Raw genomic sequence first — 21,383 nt, forward strand, 5'->3', positions numbered from 1 at the left:
TTCACCTTCCATAGAGTACTAGGACAGGGGAGCTTTGGAAAAGTAGTGTTGGCCTCTCATCCTGACATTAAGCAGAAGCTAGCAGTGAAAATGGTTAAAAAAAGACCATTACTTCGACAGGATCCCAGCTGCGTCATTACAGAGAGCTACATAATGGAAATGTGCAACAGATACTCATTTTTCGCACATCTCTACTGCTCCTTTCAAACAGAGACTCATCTCGTCTTTGCTATGGAGTTCCTGGGCGGAGGAGATCTTGAAAAATTCATAAGAGATTCAGCTCCACTTGATGAAGTAACCTTAAGATGTGTTACTGCCGAAATTCTCTGTGGACTGCAGCACCTTCATTCTCTTCAGATTGTCCACAGAGATCTAAAACCAGAGAACATTCTTCTGGATAACGCCGGGCACGTCAAGATTGCCGATTTCGGCCTGTCGGCAATGTTCGTCACGGAGAAAAACAGAGTCAAAAGTTGCGTGGGGACGCTATGTTACATGGCCCCTGAAGTCTATTATCAAAGGCCATACTATTACCCGGCTGACTATTTCTCATTTGGGATAATAGTATATGAGATGGCCTTAGGCGAGCATCCTTTTTATACTGGACAGGAGACTGAAGAGCAGTTGGTTACTTCCATGTACGCCACGGAACCCTATTTCCTACGGCACTTGAACTTTTATCTGCAAGATCTCTTACTCAGACTTTTACGTCATGACCAAGAGCAACGTGCGCACCTGGTGTGCAATCTCAGATCACACCCTTTCTTCAAGGGTATTGACTGGGAAGAGATAGAAGAAGGACCATCACTCGTACAAAGTACATTGGAACCTATTCTCAAGGAACCACTGCAGGAAATCATTGAAGTGGATACTTTTCTGTCCAAAGACCTGGAGATGCCAATTGACTCATTGCATCAGGAGTATTTTAAGGCCTTTGAATACATTAGTGAGAGAATGAAGGCGAGACAAGCCTGATCCTCACCACCACCACAACCAGAGGGCCATCCTTCAATGGGTGGTCAACTAAAAAGTTCACAACAGTGAACAAAAAATGTAAATTAGATATGATGATAGATAGATAGACAGACAGATAGATAGATAGGATAGATAGATAAGATAGATAGATAGATAGATAGATAGATAGATAGATAGATAGATAGATAGATAGTGCGCTATCCTGCCACGGTGGAAATCACAGTGGTGACCCAGGATTCTCGACTATAGAGGTTGAGGGGCTCCAGGCAGTTGTAATTCAGAGGAAACTGGTTTATCAGTTTCCTCTTTGGCTTGTAAAGCCTGTTTTGGGACCTGTAGCCTGGAGATTTCAAAGAGATTTGGGAGGGATGAAATCTCCAATCCTGGGCCCATGTTTTGAGAGCAGCCAGCACGCTGATTGCACAGGTGTGTGCAGGCTTTTTTGTGGAGTCCAGGCCATGATTCTGGGCTCCACCCCAGCAGACAGGAGGGCTCCACCCTGGCACACAGGAGGGCTCTGCCTTGGAGTCAGGTGGGCTTCACCTAGTAGAGGTGGAAGCCAGACAAGCTGTGTGCTATTGGCGAGCTGTGTGCGGGAAAGCCATTTCGGATAGAGTCTGCAGGAGACAGACGGAAATCGATGTACAAGCCAGATGGCTGAATATTGTTTCATTTGTTTGATGGTGGATGCCCCTGCGTGGGAAAGATTTATGGAATAGATAATATTGATAGATAGATGGGCGGCACAGTGGCTTAGTGGTTAGCACTTCTGCCTTGCAGTAATTGGGTCATGGGTTCGATTTCCAACCATGGCGCCTACTGCATGGATTTAGCATTTTCTCCCTGTGTTCGCGTGGGTTTCCTCCGGGTACTCCGGTTTCCTCCCACACTCCAAAGACATGCTGGTAGGTTCATTGGCTCCTGTCTTAATTGTCCTAGTTTCATCCCTGGCCATGTGGGATCTCAGGCATGGTAGGGGTTGGATTAAGACATGGCAACCTACCCTGTAAAATAATTGCTAAGAAAATTCATGGAAAAGGTCGCTTACGAGTGACGGTCCATGCAATTGCCAAGGGTCGGATACGACTGAATGCATAGATAGATAGATAGATAGATAGATAGATAGATAGATAGATAGATAGATAGATAGATAGAGATTAAGGTAGGAACTGGCCAGAGAGGGATTACTTTGACGTAGTTGGCCGGCTTAAACATGCATTGAAATGTATGTGAACGAAAAATCCCTGTTTCTATGGAAAGTTTGCTAGAAGGAGGTATATAGCAATGTAATAAGTATAAATCAGCACACACACATATATAAAATCCTCAGAAATCCCTTAAAGTCATATCAATATCCTTCCCCTGAAGTACTAATAAAACATATATTCATTTACTTAAACCCAAAAACCCACAATTATAGTGAAAAAATCAAGACCCAAAGAGTTTACCCAAAAATAAAAAATATCAAATATATATAAAAGAACAAAAATAAAATAAAGTCCCAATATGCAAAGTGTCCAAATAATGTGTCCAAACAAAGATCAATTTCTTGATAGGAAGACGCTTCCTACTCCACTGAAGAAGATGCAAATCAATCACAGGTGCTCTTCAAATACCTCAAAAAACAAAATCTCAACATAGTATATTACCTTTTAAATCCCAGAACTAAAGTGCCACACGTGTATCATGCAAAAAAAAAACACTCCAGTGTCACAGCACTCATGTGAAGAAAAAAAAAAAAAAATTTTAAATATCACTGCAAACTATATATAAAGTGCATAATTACCCTAAAACAAACAAATTCCAGCTTGTAATCAACCACATATGTACAGAGTGTCCTTAGATTGGTATCCTCTTGTCCCTCAGGACCTCACAAACAGACCAGGAATCATTATGTGAATTATAATCATATATAAAATTTATTGTAGCCACTTACATATAAAAACGATAAGATCAGCAAGACATCATCAAACTCCTCATGCCCAGTATACGATCCCCTTTCCGTGTGTAGAGGGTCTCCCGATCACCAGGTAATTCCCCCTTGCTACTCCTATCCAGCACTATCACTTTGTAGCTCTGGGGGACACCTGAAGTGCACCGTTTCCGTGTTGGAGGTCTGGAGAGTAACGGTGCACTTCAGGTGTCCCCCAGAGCTACAAAGTGATAGTGCTGGATAGGAGTAGCAAGGGGGAATTACCTGGTGATCGGGAGACCCTCTACACACGGAAAGGGGATCGTATACTGGGCATGAGGAGTTTGATGATGTCTTGCTGATCTTATCGTTTTTATATGTAAGTGGCTACAATAAATTTTATATATGATTATAATTCACATAATGATTCCTGGTCTGTTTGTGAGGTCCTGAGGGACAAGAGGATACCAATCTAAGGACACTCTGTACATATGTGGTTGATTACAAGCTGGAATCTGTTTGTTTTAGGGTAATTATGCACTTTATCTATAGTTTGCAGTGATATTTAAATTTTTTTTTTTTTTTTTTCTTCACATGAGTGAAAAAATCCCTGTTTATATGGGAAGTTTGCTAGAAGGGGGTATATAGCAATGTGTAGATGGTTTAACAGAATTTTTAGTGGTCACACCCATCACAGGTTGCCTGCAAAAATCTATGGGGGGGTGTAGACAAGACCAGTCACCCTGCACAAGGGCCCCAGCCCTGGTTCACACAAGAACACTGCTGTGGGTGGCAATAGATTCCTAACGACACTCCAAACACACATCACAAATACAGTGTGTTTGCCTGCACCAAAATGCATGGTACCGCAGAGCCATGTTTTTTATTATTATAATACAGGATTTATATAGCGCCAACAGCTTACGCAGCGCTTTACAACATAAGGGCAGACTGTACAATTCCAATACAAATGAATACAGAAGGACTGAGAGGGCCCGGCTCGTTGGAGCTTACAACCATGTGATCCAGTTTCAGTGCGTTTTTAAATTGCATCGCACTGAACTGCACAGGGACACACAGCGCGTTACTGTGCAATGCCGGTGTCAACCTGCACTAAGTCTGTACACAGTTTGGCTCCCCAGTCCCCTGACTCCAGGCTCAGTTCTTTGTGGATCAATTTCACCTGATGGGATGGACTGCCTGTTCTCATACACTCTTTCATGCCTGGACAGACTCTCTGCCACCTAGTGCATGCAACTCTGGTGTTTAAGTGAGGGTGGAGGGCACAGGTGCACCATCCAGTCCCACTGCTGGCAGACTGGAAAAGTCTATGGGAAACTGACAGCTGGTGGAAGGTGCACCCAATCCTACGAACATTTAGGGGACTATACACCCAGAGACGAATGCCCAGAAAGCCAGCAATCTGCATTGCGATCATTCGTCCCTGGGTGCATACTGCCCTAAATGTTAGTAGCTCTAGGTGCATTATCCTGTCCAGCTGCAGCCGCAAGGTTTCACAAGCTGCAACTGAAAGGCGTCTCTCTGTCACTTGGCGTGATGAAGGTCCCTTGCAGGTTCCAAAATGTTGCATTGCTCATGTAACACGCCTAAACAACACAAATAAAGGCAGTTCTACTGAAGCAGATAGCGCTGCGCTAGCCGTTATCTCTGTTCGCTGTGGCCACATCCACCCAATGCTGCAACACCCCACAATTGCGTTCCGCTATGTAGTGAGTGCAAAGAAGTAAATAAGCAGCTAGCACAAAGTGGCAAACCCTCTTCTTCCACTACATAAACATAGAAATAAAGGTGCAGCGCTAATAAACAGGAAACAAATATGTGAATACAGCGCACTGAGGAGCCTGGAAGCGGTCGGAGCTCACAGAGCTCCAACAGGGTCAGTCCAGCGCTGTGACCTACCCGCAGGTTGCTCTGTGAGCTCCGCCCACTTCCAGGCTCCTCAGTGCACTGTATTCGATAACGCCTTGGCTCCTCCCACAGTCCAGAGCTTTTGACAGAGAAGGAGAGTGCTGTAGCCCCACACCATTCTCAGCCCCCTCCCTCTGTCCATCCACCGGTGGCCCAGACATTACCCCAAACATTCATCAACTGCAAACTTTAATGGGCTGTAATGCACCTCAACAGCAGGATTTTGGCAGCAGGTGTCAGCCAATGATTCGTGGCTGACACCTGCTGATCTGCTGTGTCCAATCACAGCCCAGAGCCCTGTGTTAGCAAAAACACAGGCTTCTGTACAGAGGGAATGATCTGTCTGTTTCTTCTCCCTGCAAAGCAAGAAGAAGGAACAGATTTTAGTAAAAACATTTTTAGTTTTCAGTAAATTCATAAGCACACACTTAACCCTTTGATTACCCCAGAATGTTAGCCCCTTCCCAGTAAACGTCATTCGCACAGTGACAGTGTAAAGTACTATTATTGATCTTTCTAATAGTGTCACTGGTGATGTCAGTGTCAGTTGGTATCAGATTGCCTACAGCACTATCACAGTCCCACTTCAAGACGCTGATCACTGCAATGATTCAGAAAAAATGAGGAAGGGTTGTAGCAGCGCAAACACTGCAAAGTCCTGGGAAATGGTAGTATGGGGTGATGGTGGTATTAGTGGCTACTGTATGAAGAGCGTAAGATTCCGTGTGGCACTGAGGGCAAGGCTTCCAAATAAGCTGTAGCAACTTCTGTAGATGAGAAAAAGCAGAGAAGCGCCTCTAAGTGCAATAAGTCTTTTAATTCAAGTCTAAATGTAGAAACACTCACATGTGTGAAGTAATCATAAGCATAAAAACCAAAGCATATACCAAATTAACTAAAGACCCACTACCCGAATTCAAACAGGACGCACTACTACTAACGAACACAGCCTTACTTGATGGTGTCATCACCAAGCAGGAAGCCTCTTTTCTATCTAAAGACTTCTACAACACCCCGTATTTTTACTTTCTGCCCAAAGTACACAAAAATCCAAATAATCCACCAGGAAGACCAATCGTAGCGGCCACAGGGAGCATTACTAGCGGTTTCTCCCAATATATCGACCACTTCCTACAACCCCTTGCACAGGCTCAACACTCATATATCCGGGACAGCGGACACTTGCTAGAATTACTCCAAACATACTCCTGGGAACCCGACTATTGTTGGGTCTCGTTAGATGTCTGCTCCCTATACACCTCGATACCCCATGATGTAGGCATCACCGCCATCCAGCACTATCTATCCTTGGATCCATCACTCAACCCCAAACAATCTTCCTTTATAGTAGACGCCACCTCATTTTGCCTCAAACACAATTACTTCACATTCAACCACGATTTCTACTTACAAACTCAAGGTACAGCCATGGGAGCCAACTTTGCACCCTCATATGCAAACTTGACTATGAGTTTCTGGGAGGACAAACACATATGGCACAATAACCCCTTTGCAGCCCACATCATCTTTTACGGCCGTTACATAGATGACATTATCGTCATCTGGGATGGACCAATATCACACGTAGACCAGTTCGTAACCCATTGCAATTCAAATCCTTTTGTCCTTCACCTCCACTCACCACAAACATACTCTTGTATTCCTAGATCTCGAATTATACCATGACAATCTCCAAATATTAACAAAAAACCACTTCAAACCGGTATCTGGAAACTCATACCTCCACTTCAACAGCTGCCACCACCCCAAATGGATCCAAAATATACCTAAAGGACAATTCTGTCGTCTCAGACAAAACTGCACCACAGATTCCGATTACAATCTCCAGAGCGACATCCTAATAAAGAAATTCCTAGACAAAGGTTACCCACACAAGCTAGTAGATGAGGCCCACTCCTTCTACCGCAAGGGTAGACCCCAAACACACAATAGCACAGAGCCTCCCAACCAGGTCAGATTTATAACCAAATTCCACAACAACTTTCACAAAATGGAGTCTATCATCAATAGACATTGGCCAATACTACTACAGGATCCACATTTAATAGACATTTTAGATAAAAAACCAAAATACACCTACCGCAAAGCCATCAACCTTAAAAACAAGATTGCCCCCAGCAAATACAACCCACCCACCAACACACCCAACACAATCTGCCTCATACCCATTGTCGGCATGTATAGATGCAACAAAGCGCTATGCAAAACTTGCCGATTCGCTAAACACGGACAAAAAAACTTCACCACAAAAGGAAAAACCTATTCATTCAAAGAATTTTACAACTGCTCCACTGATCATGTGATCTACTGTATATCCTGCCCTTGCGGCCTCCTATATGTGGGACGCACCATCAGACCCCTCCGCGCAAGGTTTGGCGAGCACAGACGTCTTATTGAAGATGGTAAAGACAAACATAGCGTCCCCCGCCACTTCCTTGAATATCACCAAAAATCCACTGATGGCCTACAAGTATGGGTCTTAGAATCCATACACAACAATCTCTCTGAGTCTGATCGTTTCAAAAAACTCTGTTCACAAGAAACTTATTGGATATTTACATTAGATACATTGTCTCCAGGTGGACTCAACGAGGAATTAGACATTAACACTATACTATAAACACTACAATCTCCCATTCACAGTCACTCAACACTCACAATGATACTTCCCCCCCCCCCCCCTTTATTTTTATTTTTTTAATCAAATTTTTTTATCGAATTTTTTTTTTTTAATTCATTTTTAGTTTATTATTTATAACCTTTTGTTCATTATTTATATTTTATTCTGTTTTTTACTATTTTTTACAATGTAATTTACTCTTTATAATGTCATTTGCATGTATTATTACCAATATGTTTATCATCTTACCATGTTAACACCCATTGTCAATATACCCGCTAGCAACATGTATATATGTTAGAATTATTATGAAGCTCCTGTAGAGCCATAACCATATCCCACCTTGCAAACATGCTGTATTACCACTAAATATCTGCTCACTACTGATACATAATTGATGTGCCAGTGCTGCAAGGTAAACATTTTACCCCACTAATCTCCCAGAATATAATTTTTTTTTTTTATTCTTATTACCCCCATCAACTTTTTTCACATAGTTTCTTCGATTTTCAGCTGTTCAAAAATCTTTTATTAACGTCATTTTTCATTTCATTAATTTTTTTTTTTCTCTTTTTTTTAATTATTTTTTTCATAATTTTTTTATTTATTTATTTATTTTTTTCCATTTCATCATTTTTCTTTCGTCTTCTGTTTTCTTATTTATTACATCCTCTCTTTTTTCCATTTGGTTTCCTTTACCCCCCATTTAACATCCATGACTTTACACTATTCACCTGACAGCAATGGTAAATCACTGGTTAATTGGTCAATTGATCAATTAGACTCACGTTCCCTATATATTCACCCGTGTTCATCCACCTCCCCCTGCTTGAAAAAGGAGTGCACTTCCGCCTTCCACGGCCAGTGCATGCTCCGAAACGCATTGCAGTGCACCCTGGGATCTGACGTCATCACGGCCACACAGCCGCTACATTCCAGCGTGCGTTCCATCTGGCTCTGAGGGAGGACGTGCACGCCGGCCGGCCTCACCGCTGTTCCCCTCCAGCCACCACGCTGTTCCAGCCGAGAGCTGACCTCCCCACATCGCAGAGAGATGACGGCTCTTCACCCGGGTTACCACCCCACCGTTAACTATTGTTATCCACGGTTTTTATGCTTATCATTACTTCACACATGTGAGTGTTTCTACATTTAGACTTGAATTAAAAGACTTATTGCACTTAGAGGCGCTTCTCTCCTTTTTCTCTTTTGCTGATCACTGCAATTACTAGTATAAATAAAAATTTCCAGTTTATTTATACCATAGTTTGTAGGCGCCATAACGTTCACACAAACCAATCAATATACACTTACTGGGATTTTTTTTTTTTTTACCAAAGACGTAGCAGAATACATTTTGGCATAAATTCATGAAGAAATGTGGTTTTAATTTCTTTATTGGATATTTTTCTGTAACAAAGTAAAATATATTGGGTTTTTTTTCAAAATGCTCTATCTTTTTTCGGTTTATAACTTAAAAATGTAAAAACCTCAGTGGTGATCAAATGCCACTAAAAGAAAGCTGGAATATTAAGGTTTTGGAGTGACCAAGTCAAAGTCCAGACTTAAATCCCATTGAGATGCTGTGGCATGACCTTAAAAAGGCCTTTCATGCTGGAAAACCCTCCAAGGTGGCTGAATGAAAACAATTCTGCAAAGAAGAGTGGGCCAAAATCCCTCCACAGTGGTGTGAAAGGCTCATTGCCAATCATTGCAAATGCTTAACTGCAGTTGTTGCCACCAAGGGAGGCACAACCATTTATTAGGTTTAGGGGGCATTTACTTTTTCACATAGGGCCAGGCAGGTTTGGACAGATTGTTTTTCCCTTAATAAAATGAAAGCGTCACATCACTTAAAAACTGCACTTTGTACTTAGTCTGGTTTTCTTCATGTAATATTAAAATGTGTTTGACAGTCTGAATCATCTAAGTGAGACAAATATGCAAAAAAAAAAAAAACAGGAAGGGGGCAAATACTTATTTGACAGCACTGTTTGTGTGTGTATGAATTTTTACAGCATGTCTGAGCTTTCAGAAAGCAGAGAGCAGAGAGCTGAAGTTACAGTCTTCAGAGCTCATTGAGAGCTGATTGGAGGGAAGGGACACCCCCCCTCCCCCTTACACATCACACAGGAACAGAAATTAGGTTGTTCATCAAAGGCTGTGTGCTGGAGCTCCATCATGTGTCACCTTTTTTCTCTTGGGGTCATGAAAATCTGACAGGTGTGACTCAAACAGATAGCACAGGAACGAGGTAGCAGAGAAAAAGAACACTTAGGGCCAGTTTACAGCACAATAATGCACTCCGGATGCATTAAAGATACATTTTTGCTGACAGTTCACACCACACGCACTTTTCATGAAGTTTGCTGTTTCAGTACAGTTCTGTATAAAAAAATGCAGCATGTTCTACTTTTTTTTCTGCACTGGAAACCGACTGGAACTGACTGCACTGGTGTGAACTAGGGCCATTGGAGTACATGGAAAACACCGTGCATGCATTTTTTTGATGCAGCAAAAAAGGCTCAGGACTGCATCTAATGTGAACTAGACCGTAGCGCTCTGGATTGAGACACGCACACACTAAATCTGTTTGATGGTCAAAATCATTAAAGTGTGACAAACATGCAAAAAAAAAATAGGAAGGGGGCAAATATTTTCTTTTACAGCACTGTATAGATTTATTTCATATACAAATATTTCTAACACATCAAGAAAGTTGGGGCAGCATCCGCAACTACTGAGATGACACCAGACACAGGACAGTGGATTTTCAATTAGGATAAGCAGAATGATGGAATTGATAGAAGTAAATAAGGAGTATAGTATAATCAGAAGCAACCACTGGTGCATATATGATACAAAATGAAGCTAAAATAACCCAAAAGTCCATAAAAGTCTGTAATGGTCCATATACTTTAGTGGCAGCTCCTCAGTGACACTGACATAATAACAATAGGGAACATAAGGAAACAGCAAGGGTCTGCAAATGGAATTGCATTGAGAGGGAGGACAGTAAAGCCGGCCATAGATAGGATCGAAAACCAAGCGAAAATTCTTGTTGAACGTAGAATCGTTTGGTTTTCGCATTATTAGTGTGCCTGCTGCGAGATGCGATTTTCATGCAGCAATTGAAAGTGCCAGACCCAACATGCCGCAATTTATTTTAGAAAAATCAAACAAATGATGGCACACTTGTATGGGCTATTCTCATTTTTCAATCGACAGAATGTTCGGTTTTCGACTCATCTATGGCCGGCTTAAAGATTTCTTCACACCATACATGTGCGGTGGTATGCAGAAAAACCCAGTCAGTCAATGGATATGGTGTAAACAAGCCTTACAGCCCGAGTGCTACTAAGCAGGAAGCGCAGCCTGAGGATGGAATGGGCCGGTATGGCTTCCCCTTTGTAGCTGATCAGTGGTCTTTGGGGCTAAGATCTCAGTGTGGTCAGATATCACATTAAGATTGCTATGTCTTGGTGACCTAAGGGATGTCATGGGGACTTATAAAAGCCATGCACTGAGAATAGATATCCAGGGCTGAGGACTACCATATTGTCCAATTTTCAACATTCTTTTTCCTTTATATAGTAAAAAAAAAACAAAAAACAAAAACAGTGGATATTAAACATCACCAAAAGAAAGTTCAATTTCTAAAAAAAAAGGGTATATGAAATCCATTAGTATACAGCGTTACATGACCAGTTGTCATTCTATCTCAGCGTTGAAATCTGACCAATGTCCTCATAATGAAGGAATATTACAGCCTGGCACTCAACGGACTACACACTAAATGGCCAAAATGTCTTCTTCCCCTCCCCCCTCCCGCAGGCTAAGATCACATGACCATTAATTTCAGTTGGGAGCCAGCAGATCAGAACATGGCAGGTACAGGGCTAAAAATAGAACCTTGTCCTGGTGTATAACTTTGTGAATCCCATCCATAGACAGGAATAACATGATTTCATTGGGCGCTGGATACATAAAACATGAATAATACAGATGTAAGCTGAGCAAAGATGTCCCACATTTTGTTTACTTGAAAAAAAATGACCCAAAAAATGTGATCTACAAACACCACATAGGAAGCACAATGTTTTTTCCATATATGGTCATGTACCTTCCAAGCCAGGGTCATGTCACCTTGTTTCCATAGCTACCAGAACTCTGATGTCATCACCACTTAGCTCCGCCCCCTCAGCTTGCAGTCATTCCCTTTGTGTACGCTACCAGGAGTGGAAGCGATTTCTCTTTCTCTGTGCAGCTTTGTCATTTGTAATCATGAAGCGGCTATTTACGAGAAAGAGAGCAAATAATGTGAAGGACCTCCTGAAAACCAACAAGGAGGAGCCTTTTACATTACAAACAGTGGGACCCTTAACAGAGGACCACAGAACAGCATCACAGCCCCAAGATTCTGCCCCTAAAAGGGGGAGATTTAGGGCAGCTGGGAAAAGATTTTGGCAGTGTCTGGCTAGATGTTGCCCCTTTTCTCAGACAAAATTAGAAGAAGAAGACGCAGAAAGTAAGTACTAGTCTGTTGAGATATAATGCAGGGCACTGTAAGGGTATACAACATTTATCACCAATTACATATATATTGGGGTCACTATACATACACATAATGGGGTCACCGGGTAGAGAGTAGGGGAGAGTTAAGACCCCGTCAGGTACCTGGAGGTCCTGCCAGTAATAGCACTTGTCATTAGCAGCAGCATTTGTCAGCCTGCCCTCAGTTGAATTCAGGTGACAGTTGGGCTGCAGGGGTCAGGGGTCAGGTGTGCAGGAGGCATACATGGTCTATGGATAAATACAAAGTCAGTGTGAGCCCCTCCCCAGTGACAGGCTGTGTATACAGGACCCTTCAATAGCAATGAGACCTTACACTGCCCCCCCCCATGACATTCCCATTCACTAGGACCATTCCTATAGACAGTTGTGTCCTAGGATCTGTATGACCAGGCAGACTGGGGGCTGCAGGAGCAGACCATTCATTCCGCTTTGTCATATTTTTCTACACACACATTTCTAAATCGTTAGGAAAGTTGGGGTGTCATCCACAACTACGGACTCACAACCAAATACAACATAGTGTTACATTTATATTTAGTCAATGAAGATAAGCAGATTGATGGAATTGCATTGAGAGGGAGGAACAGCTTAGGGCTCATTTACACCACATGCATTGAACGTAGTATGAATGCATATACAAGAAAAACAATGCATTTCAATAAGCCTCGTTTACCCCATTGCACTGCATGTGCGTTTATGAAAAGTACAACATGCTGTATTGTAGGGGGGGTGTGTAGAAAAAACGTAGCTCAATGGATGTGATGTAAACAAGCCCTAGAGCACAAGAGTTACTTAGCAGAAAGCGCAGCCTGAGTATGGAATGGGCCAGTATGGATTCCCCATTGTAGCTGATCATTGCTCTTTGGCAGTAAGATCTCAATATGGTCAGATATCACATTAGGATTGCTATCTTTTGGTGGTCTGAAAGTGTAAGTACGGTTACTCAGCATTTCATAGCTGTCAGGCTCAGCTCACACGAGCTTTGTCAGCAGGTGTCAGACGGACCTTTGGGAAGCGTTTTTAAAGCTTCTCAAACGCTTATGAAAATTCTGCACATGGCAGCACATAGTGCTGTTCACACTGAAGCGTTAGCGTTGCGGCAAAACTGACGCTTCATGTGGAGTCAGGAGGAGTTGAAGCCTCCCATTCAAGTCTATGGTGGCGTTTGCGGAGCGGTTGCGAGGCAGTTGCGGAACGTTAACACCATTTAACTTCATTATAAGCGTTTGTGGTGCGGTTTTTACGCTTGGCAAATGTCTAACAGATTCAAAAAAGCGCATGGGGCGTTTGGGGAACGTTAAAAACGCTTCCCATACGCCTGTCTAACGCCTGTCCAAGGCTATAGGGGCGTTTGGCAAGAGTTAGAAAGAAAGTCAAGTGTGAACGAGCCCTTAGGGATGTTACGGGTTTTAGAAAGCCATGCACTGACAATAGATCCCCAGGGCTGAGAACCATATTGTCTAGGAATGGATAGAACTGCCATAAAGGACAACGTGTCACATAAGATTAGTGTCACAACAAAGATTCCCTTCCATATGTAAAAGAAAAAAAAGACATTTAAATGGCCGCAGTTACCTCATCTGTGATGTTTTTTTTTTTGTTATTTATCTACTTGTACATGTTCTGTTTACCTCTCATACTATGTTTGCTAAATTTATGCAAAATAATAAAGACATATATGCCTTTAAATGGCCGCAGTTTCACATAAATGATGTGGAAGTAGAAATAATACTTTTTTTCTCTGTCTCCAGGCAAAAATGAGATCCCATCCAACAAAGACACTGCGCAAATTCAGCAAGCTACATCGATGGAGGACAAGAAACCTCCCAATACTTCACATACCAGTGAGAGTAAGGAGGCTTCACTGGTCAAATCTACTTCACCTACCGACCAGTCCTACAAACTCAGCCTGGAAAGTTTCACCTTCCATAGAGTACTAGGACAGGGGAGCTTTGGAAAAGTAGTGTTGGCCTCTCATCCTGACATTAAGCAGAAGCTAGCAGTGAAAATGGTTAAAAAAAGACCATTACTTCGACAGGATCCCAGCTGCGTCATTACAGAGAGCTACATAATGGAAATGTGCAACAGATACTCATTTTTCGCACATCTCTACTGCTCCTTTCAAACAGAGACTCATCTCGTCTTTGCTATGGAGTTCCTGGGCGGAGGAGATCTTGAAAAATTCATAAGAGATTCAGCTCCACTTGATGAAGTAACCTTAAGATGTGTTACTGCCGAAATTCTCTGTGGACTGCAGCACCTTCATTCTCTTCAGATTGTCCACAGAGATCTAAAACCAGAGAACATTCTTCTGGATAACGCCGGGCACGTCAAGATTGCCGATTTCGGCCTGTCGGCAATGTTCGTCACGGAGAAAAACAGAGTCAAAAGTTGCGTGGGGACGCTATGTTACATGGCCCCTGAAGTCTATTATCAAAGGCCATACTATTACCCGGCTGACTATTTCTCATTTGGGATAATAGTATATGAGATGGCCTTAGGCGAGCATCCTTTTTATACTGGACAGGAGACTGAAGAGCAGTTGGTTACTTCCATGTACGCCACGGAACCCTATTTCCTACGGCACTTGAACTTTTATCTGCAAGATCTCTTACTCAGACTTTTACGTCATGACCAAGAGCAACGTGCGCACCTGGTGTGCAATCTCAGATCACACCCTTTCTTCAAGGGTATTGACTGGGAAGAGATAGAAGAAGGACCATCACTCGTACAAAGTACATTGGAACCTATTCTCAAGGAACCACTGCAGGAAATCATTGAAGTGGATACTTTTCTGTCCAAAGACCTGGAGATGCCAATTGACTCATTGCATCAGGAGTATTTTAAGGCCTTTGAATACATTAGTGAGAGAATGAAGGCGAGACAAGCCTGATCCTCACCACCACCACAACCAGAGGGCCATCCTTCAATGGGTGGTCAACTAAAAAGTTCACAACAGTGAACAAAAAATGTAAATTAGATATGATGATAGATAGATAGACAGACAGATAGATAGATAGGATAGATAGATAAGATAGATAGATAGATAGATAGATAGATAGATAGATAGATAGATAGATAGATAGATAGTGCGCTATCCTGCCACGGTGGAAATCACAGTGGTGACCCAGGATTCTCGACTATAGAGGTTGAGGGGCTCCAGGCAGTTGTAATTCAGAGGAAACTGGTTTATCAGTTTCCTCTTTGGCTTGTAAAGCCTGTTTTGGGACCTGTAGCCTGGAGATTTCAAAGAGATTTGGGAGGGATGAAATCTCCAATCCTGGGCCCATGTTTTGAGAGCAGCCAGCACGCTGATTGCACAGGTGTGTGCAGGCTTTTTTGTGGAGTCCAGGCCATGATTCTGGGCTCCACCCCAGCAGACAGGAGGGCTCCACCCTGGCACACAGGAGGGCTCTGCCTTGGAGTCAGGTGGGCTTCACCTAGTAGAGGTGGAAGCCAGACAAGCTGTGTGCTATTGGCGAGCTGTGTGCGGGAAAGCCATTTCGGATAGAGTCTGCAGGAGACAGACGGAAATCGATGTACAAGCCAGATGGCTGAATATTGTTTCATTTGTTTGATGGTGGATGCCCCTGCGTGGGAAAGATTTATGGAATAGATAATATTGATAGATAGATGGGCGGCACAGTGGCTTAGTGGTTAGCACTTCTGCCTTGCAGTAATTGGGTCATGGGTTCGATTTCCAACCATGGCGCCTACTGCATGGATTTAGCATTTTCTCCCTGTGTTCGCGTGGGTTTCCTCCGGGTACTCCGGTTTCCTCCCACACTCCAAAGACATGCTGGTAGGTTCATTGGCTCCTGTCTTAATTGTCCTAGTTTCATCCCTGGCCATGTGGGATCTCAGGCATGGTAGGGGTTGGATTAAGACATGGCAACCTACCCTGTAAAATAATTGCTAAGAAAATTCATGGAAAAGGTCGCTTACAAGTGACGGTCCATGCAATTGCCAAGGGTCGGATACGACTGAATGCATAGATAGATAGATAGATAGATAGATAGATAGAGATTAAGGTAGGAACTGGCCAGAGAGGGATTACTTTGACGTAGTTGGCCGGCTTAAACATGCATTGAAATGTATGTGAACGAAAAATCCCTGTTTCTATGGAAAGTTTGCTAGAAGGAGGTATATAGCAATGTAATAAGTATAAATCAGCACACACACATATATAAAATCCTCAGAAATCCCTTAAAGTCATATCAATATCCTTCCCCTGAAGTACTAATAAAACATATATTCATTTACTTAAACCCAAAAACCCACAATTATAGTGAAAAAATCAAGACCCAAAGAGTTTACCCAAAAATAAAAAATATCAAATATATATAAAAGAACAAAAATAAAATAAAGTCCCAATATGCAAAGTGTCCAAATAATGTGTCCAAACAAAGATCAATTTCTTGATAGGAAGACGCTTCCTACTCCACTGAAGAAGATGCAAATCAATCACAGGTGCTCTTCAAATACCTCAAAAAACAAAATCTCAACATAGTATATTACCTTTTAAATCCCAGAACTAAAGTGCCACACGTGTATCATGCAAAAAAAAAACACTCCAGTGTCACAGCACTCATGTGAAGAAAAAAAAAAAAAAATTTTAAATATCACTGCAAACTATATATAAAGTGCATAATTACCCTAAAACAAACAAATTCCAGCTTGTAATCAACCACATATGTACAGAGTGTCCTTAGATTGGTATCCTCTTGTCCCTCAGGACCTCACAAACAGACCAGGAATCATTATGTGAATTATAATCATATATAAAATTTATTGTAGCCACTTACATATAAAAACGATAAGATCAGCAAGACATCATCAAACTCCTCATGCCCAGTATACGATCCCCTTTCCGTGTGTAGAGGGTCTCCCGATCACCAGGTAATTCCCCCTTGCTACTCCTATCCAGCACTATCACTTTGTAGCTCTGGGGGACACCTGAAGTGCACCGTTTCCGTGTTGGAGGTCTGGAGAGTAACGGTGCACTTCAGGTGTCCCCCAGAGCTACAAAGTGATAGTGCTGGATAGGAGTAGCAAGGGGGAATTACCTGGTGATCGGGAGACCCTCTACACACGGAAAGGGGATCGTATACTGGGCATGAGGAGTTTGATGATGTCTTGCTGATCTTATCGTTTTTATATGTAAGTGGCTACAATAAATTTTATATATGATTATAATTCACATAATGATTCCTGGTCTGTTTGTGAGGTCCTGAGGGACAAGAGGATACCAATCTAAGGACACTCTGTACATATGTGGTTGATTACAAGCTGGAATCTGTTTGTTTTAGGGTAATTATGCACTTTATCTATAGTTTGCAGTGATATTTAAATTTTTTTTTTTTTTTTTTCTTCACATGAGTGAAAAAATCCCTGTTTATATGGGAAGTTTGCTAGAAGGGGGTATATAGCAATGTGTAGATGGTTTAACAGAATTTTTAGTGGTCACACCCATCACAGGTTGCCTGCAAAAATCTATGGGGGGGTGTAGACAAGACCAGTCACCCTGCACAAGGGCCCCAGCCCTGGTTCACACAAGAACACTGCTGTGGGTGGCAATAGATTCCTAACGACACTCCAAACACACATCACAAATACAGTGTGTTTGCCTGCACCAAAATGCATGGTACCGCAGAGCCATGTTTTTTATTATTATAATACAGGATTTATATAGCGCCAACAGCTTACGCAGCGCTTTACAACATAAGGGCAGACTGTACAATTCCAATACAAATGAATACAGAAGGACTGAGAGGGCCCGGCTCGTTGGAGCTTACAACCATGTGATCCAGTTTCAGTGCGTTTTTAAATTGCATCGCACTGAACTGCACAGGGACACACAGCGCGTTACTGTGCAATGCCGGTGTCAACCTGCACTAAGTCTGTACACAGTTTGGCTCCCCAGTCTCCTGACTCCAGGCTCAGTTCTTTGTGGATCAATTTCACCTGATGGGATGGACTGCCTGTTCTCATACACTCTTTCATGCCTGGACAGACTCTCTGCCACCTAGTGCATGCAACTCTGGTGTTTAAGTGAGGGTGGAGGGCACAGGTGCACCATCCAGTCCCACTGCTGGCAGACTGGAAAAGTCTATGGGAAACTGACAGCTGGTGGAAGGTGCACCCAATCCTACGAACATTTAGGGGACTATACACCCAGAGACGAATGCCCAGAAAGCCAGCAATCTGCATTGCGATCATTCGTCCCTGGGTGCATACTGCCCTAAATGTTAGTAGCTCTAGGTGCATTATCCTGTCCAGCTGCAGCCGCAAGGTTTCACAAGCTGCAACTGAAAGGCGTCTCTCTGTCACTTGGCGTGATGAAGGTCCCTTGCAGGTTCCAAAATGTTGCATTGCTCATGTAACACGCCTAAACAACACAAATAAAGGCAGTTCTACTGAAGCAGATAGCGCTGCGCTAGCCGTTATCTCTGTTCGCTGTGGCCACATCCACCCAATGCTGCAACACCCCACAATTGCGTTCCGCTATGTAGTGAGTGCAAAGAAGTAAATAAGCAGCTAGCACAAAGTGGCAAACCCTCTTCTTCCACTACATAAACATAGAAATAAAGGTGCAGCGCTAATAAACAGGAAACAAATATGTGAATACAGCGCACTGAGGAGCCTGGAAGCGGTCGGAGCTCACAGAGCTCCAACAGGGTCAGTCCAGCGCTGTGACCTACCCGCAGGTTGCTCTGTGAGCTCCGCCCACTTCCAGGCTCCTCAGTGCACTGTATTCGATAACGCCTTGGCTCCTCCCACAGTCCAGAGCTTTTGACAGAGAAGGAGAGTGCTGTAGCCCCACACCATTCTCAGCCCCCTCCCTCTGTCCATCCACCGGTGGCCCAGACATTACCCCAAACATTCATCAACTGCAAACTTTAATGGGCTGTAATGCACCTCAACAGCAGGATTTTGGCAGCAGGTGTCAGCCAATGATTCGTGGCTGACACCTGCTGATCTGCTGTGTCCAATCACAGCCCAGAGCCCTGTGTTAGCAAAAACACAGGCTTCTGTACAGAGGGAATGATCTGTCTGTTTCTTCTCCCTGCAAAGCAAGAAGAAGGAACAGATTTTAGTAAAAACATTTTTAGTTTTCAGTAAATTCATAAGCACACACTTAACCCTTTGATTACCCCAGAATGTTAGCCCCTTCCCAGTAAACGTCATTCGCACAGTGACAGTGTAAAGTACTATTATTGATCTTTCTAATAGTGTCACTGGTGATGTCAGTGTCAGTTGGTATCAGATTGCCTACAGCACTATCACAGTCCCACTTCAAGACGCTGATCACTGCAATGATTCAGAAAAAATGAGGAAGGGTTGTAGCAGCGCAAACACTGCAAAGTCCTGGGAAATGGTAGTATGGGGTGATGGTGGTATTAGTGGCTACTGTATGAAGAGCGTAAGATTCCGTGTGGCACTGAGGGCAAGGCTTCCAAATAAGCTGTAGCAACTTCTGTAGATGAGAAAAAGCAGAGAAGCGCCTCTAAGTGCAATAAGTCTTTTAATTCAAGTCTAAATGTAGAAACACTCACATGTGTGAAGTAATCATAAGCATAAAAACCAAAGCATATACCAAATTAACTAAAGACCCACTACCCGAATTCAAACAGGACGCACTACTACTAACGAACACAGCCTTACTTGATGGTGTCATCACCAAGCAGGAAGCCTCTTTTCTATCTAAAGACTTCTACAACACCCCGTATTTTTACTTTCTGCCCAAAGTACACAAAAATCCAAATAATCCACCAGGAAGACCAATCGTAGCGGCCACAGGGAGCATTACTAGCGGTTTCTCCCAATATATCGACCACTTCCTACAACCCCTTGCACAGGCTCAACACTCATATATCCGGGACAGCGGACACTTGCTAGAATTACTCCAAACATACTCCTGGGAACCCGACTATTGTTGGGTCTCGTTAGATGTCTGCTCCCTATACACCTCGATACCCCATGATGTAGGCATCACCGCCATCCAGCACTATCTATCCTTGGATCCATCACTCAACCCCAAACAATCTTCCTTTATAGTAGACGCCACCTCATTTTGCCTCAAACACAATTACTTCACATTCAACCACGATTTCTACTTACAAACTCAAGGTACAGCCATGGGAGCCAACTTTGCACCCTCATATGCAAACTTGACTATGAGTTTCTGGGAGGACAAACACATATGGCACAATAACCCCTTTGCAGCCCACATCATCTTTTACGGCCGTTACATAGATGACATTATCGTCATCTGGGATGGACCAATATCACACGTAGACCAGTTCGTAACCCATTGCAATTCAAATCCTTTTGTCCTTCACCTCCACTCACCACAAACATACTCTTGTATTCCTAGATCTCGAATTATACCATGACAATCTCCAAATATTAACAAAAAACCACTTCAAACCGGTATCTGGAAACTCATACCTCCACTTCAACAGCTGCCACCACCCCAAATGGATCCAAAATATACCTAAAGGACAATTCTGTCGTCTCAGACAAAACTGCACCACAGATTCCGATTACAATCTCCAGAGCGACATCCTAATAAAGAAATTCCTAGACAAAGGTTACCCACACAAGCTAGTAGATGAGGCCCACTCCTTCTACCGCAAGGGTAGACCCCAAACACACAATAGCACAGAGCCTCCCAACCAGGTCAGATTTATAACCAAATTCCACAACAACTTTCACAAAATGGAGTCTATCATCAATAGACATTGGCCAATACTACTACAGGATCCACATTTAATAGACATTTTAGATAAAAAACCAAAATACACCTACCGCAAAGCCATCAACCTTAAAAACAAGATTGCCCCCAGCAAATACAACCCACCCACCAACACACCCAACACAATCTGCCTCATACCCATTGTCGGCATGTATAGATGCAACAAAGCGCTATGCAAAACTTGCCGATTCGCTAAACACGGACAAAAAAACTTCACCACAAAAGGAAAAACCTATTCATTCAAAGAATTTTACAACTGCTCCACTGATCATGTGATCTACTGTATATCCTGCCCTTGCGGCCTCCTATATGTGGGACGCACCATCAGACCCCTCCGCGCAAGGTTTGGCGAGCACAGACGTCTTATTGAAGATGGTAAAGACAAACATAGCGTCCCCCGCCACTTCCTTGAATATCACCAAAAATCCACTGATGGCCTACAAGTATGGGTCTTAGAATCCATACACAACAATCTCTCTGAGTCTGATCGTTTCAAAAAACTCTGTTCACAAGAAACTTATTGGATATTTACATTAGATACATTGTCTCCAGGTGGACTCAACGAGGAATTAGACATTAACACTATACTATAA

The 21,383-nt window shown here is 42.9% G+C and overlaps 2 protein-coding genes and 1 long non-coding RNA gene across 4 annotated transcripts in view; 2 read left to right on the forward strand and 1 right to left on the reverse strand.

The window, feature by feature from the left end:
* LOC149463088 (uncharacterized) overlaps positions 1–21,383 on the reverse strand; it is a 547,928-nt gene that overhangs the window by 164,905 nt on the left and 361,640 nt on the right. The gene's annotated exons all lie outside the window — the stretch shown is intronic.
* On the forward strand, positions 232–975 carry LOC149463096 (protein kinase C delta type-like). The gene has a single exon (XM_089675896.1). It carries the CDS (start codon positions 232–234, stop codon positions 973–975), a length of 744 nt encoding a protein of 247 aa, XP_089532022.1.
* LOC149463097 (protein kinase C delta type-like) lies at positions 14,182–14,925 on the forward strand. Its single transcript, XM_089675897.1, has one exon. It carries the CDS (start codon positions 14,182–14,184, stop codon positions 14,923–14,925), a length of 744 nt encoding a protein of 247 aa, XP_089532023.1.

Source organism: Staurois parvus, unplaced genomic scaffold, assembly GCF_062004578.1.
Source record: "Staurois parvus isolate SC_StPar_1 unplaced genomic scaffold, SC_StPar_1.0 ptg000159l, whole genome shotgun sequence".
In the NCBI taxonomy this organism is placed as follows: Eukaryota; Metazoa; Chordata; class Amphibia; order Anura; family Ranidae; genus Staurois; species Staurois parvus.